The 12221-nt window shown below is 41.8% G+C and overlaps 1 protein-coding gene across 7 annotated transcripts in view; it reads left to right on the plus strand.

Moving 5' to 3' along the window:
- The window catches only part of DIDO1 (death inducer-obliterator 1), a 337891-nt gene that overhangs the window by 270991 nt on the left and 54679 nt on the right, over positions 1-12221 (plus strand). For all 7 annotated transcript variants that reach the window (XM_078651622.1, XM_078651619.1, XM_078651623.1 and 4 more), the window contains one exon: positions 1667-1820. In XM_078651622.1, the coding sequence (XP_078507748.1) occupies positions 1667-1820 (154 nt within the window). The remainder of the gene's footprint in view (positions 1-1666; positions 1821-12221) is intronic.

Genomic DNA, 12221 nt, shown 5'->3' on the forward strand with positions numbered 1-12221 from the left:
CCCTAAAGATGCTAACTATGAAAACAGCCTTCCTGGTTGCGATAACGTCCTTACGCAGAGTAAGCGAGCTTCAAGCGCTGACGCTACAAGAACCATACATACAAATACACAACGATAGAGTTGTGATGAGGACTGACCCACACTTCATGCCGAAGGTGGTATCCAATTTTCACATGAACCAGTCTATACAGATACCGAGTTTTTTCCAAAAACCCACAACCAGCGCAGAGAGAGCTCTGCACACCCTGGACGCCAGAAGGGCAGTCATGCACTACATTGAAAGGACAAAGGGGCACAGGAAAACGAAACAGTTTTTTGTGTCCTTCGCAAACAGCTTCATGGGCAAAGCAGTAACCAAAAGGACCATTGCACGATGGATCGCACAAACAATCCAACTCTGCCACAAACGGGCAGGACAGGAACTGGCTGAGGGGACACGTGCCCACTCCACCAGGAAGAAGGGCGCTACAATAGCCTTCCTGGCTAACACACCCATAGAGGACATATGCCTGGCGGCAACATGGGCTTCGGTGCACACGTTCACGAAGCACTACTGTGTGGACATACAAATGAACAAGGAAGCTCAAGTGGGACAGAAGGTGCTACAGCACATATTCAACACCCAACGCTCATCTTCCACCCAGCCGCCACAGAGATGAGAAACCGCTACAAAATCTATGCACAGCATAGTGAATCCAGAAAGATTCACGCTGCAAAACGAATAGTTTTCTTACCTGTCGGTGTAGTTTTGCAGCTTGAAGATCTTTCTGGATTCACTAGCGAACCCACCCACCTCCGCCAGAAAGATGAGGCTGGAGAGAGAAGAGGTGGTTAACTAAAGAATAGACTTTGAAAATACAAAGCGGTAAATACAAACTAAGAAGAACATTGCCATTACTTCGGAAACGAAAGAAACACGGAAAAAAAGAACCCGAAGATGGCGCCCAAGAGTGGGAGCTTCCGCAGGAAGCATGCCGACGTCACCGGAAATACACCCAAAGGGGGTGTGACGCCGACGCCCACCTGGGCAAAGAGAAAAAAAAAAAAAACAAAGAAAAGACTACGAATCCGGACCCAACCACAAGACCGCGGAATAATGCACAGCATAGTGAATCCAGAAAGATCTTCAAGCTGCAAAACTACACCGACAGGTAAGAAAACTATTCGTTATTCTCTAATCCCTACATGGTTTTGGATTTGTGTTTGAGATGGCAACATAATCTTTCATGTTTTTGCTCCAGCATTCTCTGTCAGCAGAAGAGAGGAAGGGGGCAATGGCACAATAGTTGGGAGAATCTAACTTTGAAATACCAACATTGTGAATGGTCAGCATACCCACTTCCATAAGCATATACGTGCTCACAACCCCTATACACCTTATTGTTGGATCCGTCTTCACACCACATTTTGCTGCCTTTGGGTGCCTAACTGGTTCTTTGTTGCATCGGTCTCCATATTTATAGTCTGAGCCTTCGCTTCAGGTCTGGTTCACCTAGTCTTATGTTGACTAGACAAAAATGCCACACAAAGTTAAGCTTCATAAATTCCTACTTTGCTAGTCTTGAAATTTAATTGATCATATGCACGCAAAATAGTAGAACCCCTCCCTGTTCCCCAATACAACTGTGGAAAGTAATGATTGTTTTTTTATGGTTTCGTTTTGCAGCATTGGAGGCTCCCGGTCCCCTCAAGATGGCGACACTTCACTCTTTCTCTCCCGTCTTGGCGCCCTATGGAAAGGATTCATTAACATGCAGAATGTAGCCAAGTTTGTCACTAAAGCATACCCTGTATCTGGGTCTTTTGACTATCTTGATGAGGTTAGCATTGACAGCCGTTCTAACAGTTCTAAATGCACTAACTACTTAATTTTGTAAAATGTGAATGTTTGCCTAAATTTTCTGGTGTGTATTTGGTTTTGTACTTTGCCAGGGAGTAGTTTTCATTTTACAACCGTGGCAAAATTGATCAAAACACTACTTTATTTTCTTCAGAGTAGCAAACCATTTAATTAGGGGGTGGTCACCAAAGGTATATTATCCTGGATATTGTGTACAGCAAGTCTCCTAATCATTTCTGGGGACTCACTGGACCATGCTTTAGTACAGATGAGTGGGCGGATGAGAGACTTCGGCCACAATCGGAGCATATACTCATTCTCCCTTCTCAACAACTGAACCTCTTAGCTGTTCTCCATTTAGTTTAAGAAAATTGCAAAAGTAGCTGTGCCGGACTGGCTGCCTTATCTAAATAATTAGTATTTATTTGAAGTAGTGAACCTCAACTACATCGGCATGGTAGTTCAGAGAAGCATGGGTTGCACAGAAACCTTTAAAGAGAAGCAAAATGCATTTTTTGGTACAACCCATTGGCGCAGTGAACACTGAAAACCAGTTAATCCTTCTCAGTCGTCATGTATAGACGTTCCTGTCATCAAAGTGGCCTGCTGCAAAGTGCACACGTTTGGCCCGATTGTTTTTCCTAGGTTGTGTTGAGTTGGGTCTGTGCAAGAAATGGGCTCACCAGGAGAAAATGTGTTCCCTTGAGAGACTTGATCTGTATGGGTGTCGTCGTTGAGCTGCATAGAGTTCCTGTTTCAACCACGCACACCGATGGTCCTGCTGCAGCACAGGTAAGGTGTCTTCTTCATCATTGGACCCAGTCTAGTCCGTGATATTCAGCTGAGGCCAGCTGCCCTGTTCCACTCCGGATCATCACAACGGTGCTTCTGGAAGTTCTGCTGAACAGCCCTTTCACTGGACAATCACATGCAGCTTGTTTGTGGATTGATATGAAGTTTAAACTATTTACTAACTGATATGTTAGCACGGATGTGCTGCCTCAGTTTAATTTTGTATGTGTCTCTTTTTGGATATATGTCAGGTTGGCAGTGGCACCTTTAACAACTTTCTCTAAGCAGTAATTGGCATGCAATCTTGTTTTCCTCCTCCTTCATTTCAGGAGGTTACGGAGAACGTAATCAAAAGGAATTCTACTAATTTACCAGTGATTGAGTGAATTGAAACCTACTGCAACATCACCGGATTATGGTCTGGCAAAATTAAACACAGCACAATCTACTACCTGTGTGCTCCCGGGTGGACCAGACATTTTGCAGCCACCAATCCTCTGTCATGGTCGATCTGTATGTCCATCCTTATGTGACTGTTTGTCCATCATGCAGTCGTATGCACCTACAACCTTGAAATGTTAATCAGTAGTATTACCCCGTCTTCCTCATGTTGCCTTTAACGACATTAGTACGCCCTTTAAGTTTGAGCCTGATCTTCTGGCAAATAAGTGAACATACTATGGTCTTGTATTATTCACGGTCAGCTGCCTGAATTGCTCTGTGAAAAGCATACGCATTGTGCTAGATGAGAAACCTGTTCTTTTAGCAATTTCTAAGCGTCTGAAGATTCTCAACTTCTTAATGCAGCTACCAGACCTTTAAAGAATCTAACTTTAAATCCTTAATTTTTTTGCTAACCTACTGGATTTACCTACTGTGTTTTAGGCTGTCACCCTCAGCCAGTAACCTGTTAGTCATGTTTGTCAAATCTTTTATGTTGTACAATCAGGACACACAAAATGATGCCATTGTTAAACGGCCAACAATTACCACTGAATTTTAAACGTGTTCAATATGGACAGTAGCATGACTAGCAAGACTAGTAATCTCTGGTATTTGTGACTCTTGAATATTTAATTGTTCATCATCCCAGCTCATTGGAACACCCAGAAGACTCCCATGCACTCAGATCAGAGACGGTCAACAAAGGGTTTTGTTCGAAAAGTCCTGAAGTCACTGGACTAGTTGCATGTGTGTTATTCAGTACTTGCTCTCAAAGCCTGCCTGAGCACTAGGTATTACGACATTGCAATACTGTTTTGCATATATTCTTTACACTGTAGGGTTCAACCTAATGAAACTGCATAGCGGCCCTCTGTTAATACAAATGTCTCAGGTGAGTGCACTCTTCTCCGAGTGATCTCCATCCTCTGTTGAATGTTGCCTCAGTTAATAATTACCACCGGTAATGGGACATCTGTGGCATAAACCGGTTTGGGATAAGCAGGAAGGAGATTTTTCATCACAGAATACCACGATTACATTGATCTCTGCACGCTTCTACTCATACAGTTAGTTTTATATAGGCCGCTGTGCTGCCTGGTGTAAAAAATTAAACCATTTAGCATGGACGCTGTTATACTCTGATATTCTTTTCTCCTGTAGGGAGCTTTCAATTTTTCAACAAAGTGGAATGCCTTTCCTGAAAACAGTAGATAAGAGTAGGATTACATTTCTAAGGCTGGGAGGCAGAGAGTTCCAAACGGAGCTGGTTGCCTGAGAAGAACTGTTTCTAAACTGAAGATGTTCTCAATTCAGGAAGTTTGAGGAGGAAGGGTTTTGTGACTTCTGAGACCCTCTAAACCACCAGAGAGATTGATTAGATCTGCTGGAAAGAGGTGCCTTTTCTTGCAGTGTTAAGGGTGCCGTGTAGCGAGGAGTTTGCCATGTGTGGTAGTATCTACCTGCAGAGTGAACCATTTGAATCAGAGTTTAGAACACCTCTGAATGGGGCATCCTATATTTGAAATTACATCTTCGTAAGAGCCACCCAAAGCCTGTTTTTGATACATTTAAAGAAGTGTCTGCTGTTGTAAACTCTGAAACCCACATTTACCTCTTGCTCAAGATTTAAGTTCAGCAAAGGATGCACCTAAATTATGCATCAGTGAATCAAAGATAAAGGCTTCTAACTAGTCCACATGGTCCTGCATCACACTTTCGATTTGCAATATTGGAGTTCCATTTGTTGTGTTACCTACTTTCAGCAGAGTAAACCTAGCTGCAGAAATGCACTCGGCACATATTTTGCTTTGGCTATTCCTCTTTCAGGACGTATTTCAGATTGTTAGTTCTGTAATCATCTACACGGGCCTTGCAGTTTTAGATGCAGAAAGTCAAAAACTCTACAGCACCTTTCTATTTGTTTTGCATGGAACCAGACCTCTTTCAGGTGCCTGGTGGACACTGCGGTAGATCATTATAAAAGAAATGCCACACTTCAGAGTGCTGTAGTTCTTAAAGGACTGCATGGCTACGCCCCCGTGTCACCATTATTTCCCAACCTAAGATGCTCAAGGAAGATGACTTGAGCACCACAAAGAATAATTTTAACTGAATAAATCCACATGACTCACCCGCCCTTCTAAAATTGAAGCATTCTTGCTGAATGTTTTGCCAGGGTTAACAATGCTCCTGTTTTGCCTGCACCTCCGAAGGACCCCACTGTTTCCTATATATTTCTCTTGCTTCCTTTTTGCTTATAAACTACTTAAAGCGGTTGCAGGGTGGAATGAGCACTGCACAAAAATACAAGTAGTTTCAAATATGGGGATTCCACCTGAATTCCATGTAAAGAGCATGGGTCTGGCATCAAAATCTTGTATGCCTGGGGAAAATCAGAGCCAATGATTGTTAGAGGACCGCTGAAAAGCCGAAATATTATGGAGCGATGGAGGCAAATATTTTAATTTCTAAATCCCCAGGATATAACCTTTGAAAGTATCGATTACTTCTCCCAGTACTCCTCCTTGTAGAAGTTTACATGTATGGAATTGCCACCTATGTCTATCACTTATATATTGGGAAACAGCTGTACACGGCAGACTGGCTTTAGATTTTTTTCTTGAAAAGATGGGTGGGAACGGTGGACCCTGGCATTTGACGTTTTACTGTCAACATCGGCAGTCGAATCTGATGGGGTTGCACAGAGCGTGCCCCAGAGAAAGGGGCACAAAAACTACCGAAGCTCTCATGTTTTCTATCCCCCGCTATTTGTCATAAAATGCTCTTCCCTGCACTCATTGTGTACATCTGCCTTACCACGAAGCTCTAATTTTAAATTGTACATGGCACTGTGTAGATGTTCCTGAAGTGGTTTGTGAACGTAGAACGTGTTTATAGTTGTCATGTTGACGGATTGAACACAGTTTCTTCTGCTCTAATTTCAATATGCGAAGTCCCAGCAGTTTTGCTAAGCTAATGAAGTATAGAATTTTAAACATTGAAAACAGAAATCTAACATTCTGTGCGTTTGAAAGGAACGTGTGATGATTACACTTGATTGCACTGTTAAAAATTAATTACAAGTTTAGACACCTTTCTCCATCCCATTACCAAAGGAGTGTTTTAATTTTTTTTTTTTTAAATAATCTGCCATTATTGGGCAACTGGACTTGACATTTGTCAGTACCCAAACTCCACCAGCATGCGCTTGTTGACTGTAGATATCACTATGACCGTCTGTAGGCAGCTGGTTTAATTGCAGTCACAAGCTAAGCTACGCAAGAAGATCGTGCCACAAACTATAAATTTGTTCTTCGTCAAATTCCCACTTAGTTTGGAATTGTCTGCACCTGTAGCAAGGACCCGATATGTTTCAAAATAATGTTGCTGCAAATGTAAGAAGTTTTGGAGTCTAGCACGATCCTTCGTTGTCACTGAGCCCGCCGCCACCATTATCAACTTTGCTAATGTTTTATTCCTTTTTTTTTTTTTTGTCTGATTATCAAGCCTGAAGAAAGTTATTGCTTCTTTGCTAATGGTCCCTTTTTGGGTGTCGTTTTTTTCTTCTGCCTTACTTAGGTTAAGTTTATTTGGCTAAATACAAATGACCCTGCTGTACCATTTATGACCGACTTGAAGCCTTATGCATAATGCTGTAAGCTATTTTTGCTTTGTCCTTCCATCAGCCTTTTAGAAGGGGAATTCAAGTACCAGTTCCAAACATTGCTGGCCATGTTATACCAGACACTTTCATCTGCATTTGATAATAGAAGGTACCTGAGATGGGTTCCGCTGTATTTTAGTACACTGGACATAAGCCATTTCCCATAATTTTGAGAGGCCTTTAGCCAAATATATTTTTGTCGTTTCAGCCAGTCTACTTCCAACATTCAGTTAAATTGATCAACACCTGTGTTATTGGGCCCTGCACAACTGCACTGGTTATCTTCAAATATCTTCCTGGCCAAATTAGGTAATTTTACCAAGGAACGCAGAATAAGGATTTGCCATAGGCAGTTAACCAAAAAGGTGTTGGAACCGACTTTAGGAGACTCCTATTCTGACTGAAGTCACAAAAAGCAAAACTTGAACAGGGGTCACATGTTGGTACCCCTTTTTGTACCATTCTAGATTTTTTGTCAAAGTCCTTTCACCGACAGTCATGCAGCCCCCCTCCAAAGTGTGTTCAAGTGCCCCATTTCTAGTTGATGTATTTCGCAGCAACCTAGTCAACAGTGGTCTTCTTTAACCCTGAAACTACAGCTTCTGCAACTTCAGTGTCGTTTGTAAATAAAGAAATTCAGCCAGCCATATTTAATATTTAGGAAAAAAATTAGTTTGATGTCTTTTACTGATTTAGAATGGTTCAGAAATGATTTTGTGATTCTTACATAGGATAGAATCCTTTTACCGTGATGAATTCTACACCCAGCCGTTCAATAACAATTATTTTCCGGAGCCATGAAATGGTGAGATAGGAGCCTTCATTTTATTTACACCCTAAAAAGTTGATGCACATAGCGACAAACTGATGCTTGTGCTGAAAATGGGTGTTCTCATTTAGCCTGCATCCTCACAGAAAGTGTTTAAAGACTTGAATGTTCACCTGCTTAGGTGTTTTGTGACCTTGCCAAAATGGAGATGCTGCTCTCTTCCTGTCCTGTTTAAAGTAGTAATGGTTCAGGTAAATAAAGGTAAAGTCTTACGAGATGTATTTTCAAATAGACCAGTGCATGAAGCCACAGCTTGTAACTTGTAAAACCGAGAGCACCTGAACAAGAGTGTTGCGCTCAATTGATTTATATAGATTTATTCAGCTTCATATTGCTGATGTAACTTCCAAGAGAACTGAATTCGTTCTGTTTCCCTGCAGATGCACGCATTGTTACTTGGTTGAGATTAATGTTTTGCCCTGGAAAACTTCCATTTCGGTAGCAATAGTCTCTGCGACCTCCAGTTCTAAAATCTATAAAGATCCATACTTTGTCTTCCTCGAGGACAAAGTTGTACGCTGAACAGTTTTTCTTTCCAAAAGTTGCATTATAGTTTCATTTCCACGTAGAAAGCTTTCTTCCTATAGTTTATCTGAGACTGTTTCTATGGCTGTGGAGACTTAGTCAAATTCTGAAGGAGTTTCCTCTTTCCAGTTAGAACCTTCAAGCTGTGGAGAAGTCAAAATTAAATTATTTGTTTGCGAATGTTAATAGTATTGTCCAGCCAGTAAAGACCGCAAGATTCACTATTGTCCGGAGAATGTTGCTCGAAGTTACTTAAACATGACATTCGGTGGCTTTTCAGAGCTTGGTCCCGATGGACAATGTGTGTGTCAGCAACATGGGATACCCCACCTGCTTTATTTTTGCAAACGTAACTAATTGGGTGCATCTTCTAGAGCAGGGGTCAGTTTAGGCTAGAAGGGTATCTGCAATCTGTGCTTGAATCTTGGTGTGGAATCTGCTTTTCCCAACCAATTGGACTTATTGACGTTGCCCATGCTTACTCCCGTCAATGGGTGATAGCTTTTTGACTGTTAATGTTTATTATGCGTTTTGTAATACTTTGCTGAGGAAGCTGCTGGAGCCTTTGCTGTTTAATAGCTAATTTTTTTTGCCTAAAAGCATTTTTTTTGTCTAAGTCGCACATTGCCAAAGTAGACGCTGACACTGAAAGGTTCTACTTTGTGTGCAGATGTGCTCCTTGTGAAAGAGCAGAAAGGAGGCACTCAGAGAAGTTACCCAATGCCTGAAATCAACTTACCCTACGTCCCATGCTGTCGTGTGCAAAAAACGTGTGAATGAGTCAAACACCGACCAGTGGATGGGCTAACACCAACTTAAAATGGAAAGTAGGATGGCAGAGTAAGGAAAATAGTATATGTGGGAATCTCATTTCGTTCAATAGTAGTGTGCAATATTCTTTTTTTTACCATCTTAAATGGGGTTCGCTTGTCGATATAGGCATTTTCCATTTAGTTGTAAAGGCAGGGGAACATGAAATAAGTAATGGAATCACCAGAAAAGTATTTTTTCCTATATTTTCTGTTATAAATTACAATTTTTCACAGTTAACCTTTGCTGTATTCACATTATGTGTTATTACGCCTTTTAGTGGTTGTGTACAGAATTTCAAGAAGACTTCTTACAGGTGCCATTCTTAAATGTAGGTGGTTTCTTCTGATTTACCATTGGGAAACAAATTGAGGGTTGTAACCAGCTCACAAAATGGTACTGTTTAAATTGGATTTAATCTCCATTTAGGAAACTCTAATTCTAGTTGACGCTGACTGTAATCTAAAATATTGTCCCAGTAAATTTTATTGTTAGCCTCCGGTGCTGAAATATGCTGGAATGTTGGGCTTAACTGCCTTTAAAGTCATTCAGAAGAGTAGAGTAGATTGTTGCACCATTGCTCATTACTCTACAGAATTTTACAATTCATTTTGTTGGACACATAACCCGCTAGAATGGTCAAGTGGTGAGATCGCATTAAAAGCTGAAAGATTGTGGAAGGCAAACTTTTCTTCAGCTTGCAAATAATGTGGGTAGATTATGTTTTGTTTAAATACTCTGCACAACCCACAGGTGTAGACACTTTTTTCTTTGTTTTCCTTCTTCCTTGAAATTATCATATGAGGCAACATATACTAACACACTCCTGTATACATTTTGTATGTTATTGCTTCACCTCAGTTTAATATACAGGCTGACATGCATACAGGTGGCTGCTAATGCAACCGGAACTTCTAAGTGTGCAGTGCTTCCTTGGTCTACTGTTACTTTGATTTCTTGGAATCGTTCCTTGTCCCACCTCGCATATTTGTCTTTTTCATGATATGTGGGACCTACTCCCAGTTTATGATGTGGGAGTTGCATCTTATATGGAGGACTATCGGTCCCCCTGGGAATTTATCAACTAGCCAGATTACTCCGACATTCACTGCATCTCCACGACTGAAAACTGGAATTTGTAATGAATCGGTTAGCCTGCAGAATTGAGATTTTACTTTTTCTTCTGCTCGGAAAGCCCTAGCTAGCATACCTGGTAGATGGATCTGCCAACCACCCAGTCTGCAAAAAACTCGACGTATTCACTTCATTAAGGTAGATGGACTGCATCAAATGCCAGACCAGACAGAGCTTGTTGGTTAACACTTACTTGAGTTGTAGGCAATATCAAGCCTGGTCTTCTTGCAGCCAACTAATGCTGCCCCTTCCTCTACCTCATTAGGGTTAGTCACTTGGTGCCCCGCAAGGCAAAAATCTAACATTTCGAAGTACTTAAATGTGGCAACATTTTTAGCTTTTTAGTTCATGTGGACTCGTTCCACACATCAGTTGTCTCCAATCACATATCAAGCGTGAATTAACTGATAAGTCTGTGACCAGGCCTGGCTACTATATGGGATATTTTCCCTATTGACAAGGCCTCTCGGATCTTCCATGGGAAGAATCGTATCCTTGCTCAAAGGGGGTGACTGCATAAGGAGCCTGCTTAGTTCCCCTAAAAAATACCATGCCATTCTGCACTCCATCAGACTTGGGGGGGCTCTGCCCAGCTTCTACAAAGAATTCCTGGATGGAAGTCCCCTACTATCGCTGACAACAGGAACCCTGTTGCATGTGCCAGTTCCAACATTTGTGTATTTAATTCACTGTTGGTTTTCCTGTGGGGATTACTTTGAGTGCATTAATGCAGCAGCACCACCACCCCTTGCCTTTAATATAAACGAGTGAAAGGATTGGTAATTGGTTGCAGACACTAAGCAACGGAAATAACATTTGTTCCTGTAGCCTAGGGAGAAACTGTGTCAGGGTTGAGGCCTCCAGGAGCAACAACCCTGCAAGAACAGGCTCACCATCGGGGAATAATCCAGAGGGTAGCAGAGGCGTTCTGAACAAATCTAACATTGCCATGAGAAGGCAACAACTTGCACAGTATTACCAGACGAATGTGGCAAATTCCCAACATTAAAAAAATCTGGATTTTCTCTGACTAGGAAAACTTTGGTGCTGGGGAAGGGCACAGACTCTTAACTAAAATTCAGACAGGTTGCCCATATCTAGCTACGCAGGTTGTTTCAAAGGTCCTCGGAATCTCAAGGGATTATTAAAAGGTTACAAACCCAGAAGAGGCTAAAAAAAAACGTGACATGCACTGGGACAGAAATCCAGTAGTTGGGTTTGCTTGGAGAAAATAGTAGTGGACATGGTGCAAGTTCTGCATGCTAAACATTTGAGAAATGTCCTAATGCATAGTAACAGGATGACATTCCACAGATTGGAATAGGAACGGGAAAGACATGGCATAGATGATTTTTCAAAGTGAATTTTCCTGCTGCTGTCTTCCAGTCCACATTGAAGGGTCAGTTGTCCAATGTGCTCCCTAGTCACCACAACTATCGGACTTCTTATTTTTGCATTTTACCTCTGCAGGTTACATATGCTAAGTTTTTACTTTTTGTATCCTTTGCCCTTTCAACACCCCATTTGGCAATGTTTTATATTTAAGCCTGTTGGTGCTTTTTATTTTTCTTGTCCGTTTTACACTTATTTCTATTGGGGTTTTGTAGGTGGTCATGTGTTTTAATTTTCCATGCGATCCCTGTTCCTTCAGAATGTCAGTAACTTAAGGCTTTACAGAGTGAATATTTCTGGATTCACATGCTGTGCGTTATTCTGCCACGTTTTTTGGGCACAGGCTCTGTCGTTTACTCTTTGGTGACCTGTCCCTCCTCTTTTGATATCAGACGTACGCCCCAGAACCTGCCTCGTATGTTCACCATGTTCAGTTTCTTTTTTGCACTGTTGGGTCTTGGTGCAGAGGAGCTAGCCCCAGAATGAATTGGAAGACGAGAAGCCCTTGCCAATGCGAAAAACACAGAGAAAAACCTTTGGGTACCAAGTAACATAACAAACACCGACAGGGATCAACAGAACTCGAAGCAAACTCCTAGGGGTGAGTATCCCCACTCAGCCATGTGGTGCAGAGCGGTGATGCAAGAGTATAAAGCGTATGCCATTCAGGTTCTACCCTAAATGCCACCACAAACTAGCAAAGGGTAGACACCAAGTCTGCAATGTGTGCCTGCACAGGTCCCACACATTCCAGGCTTGCAGCACCTGAGCAGAATTCCAACCAATCACCT

The sequence above is a fragment of the Lissotriton helveticus genome, chromosome 7 (assembly GCF_964261635.1).
Source record: "Lissotriton helveticus chromosome 7, aLisHel1.1, whole genome shotgun sequence".
Lineage (NCBI taxonomy): Eukaryota > Metazoa > Chordata > Amphibia > Caudata > Salamandridae > Lissotriton > Lissotriton helveticus.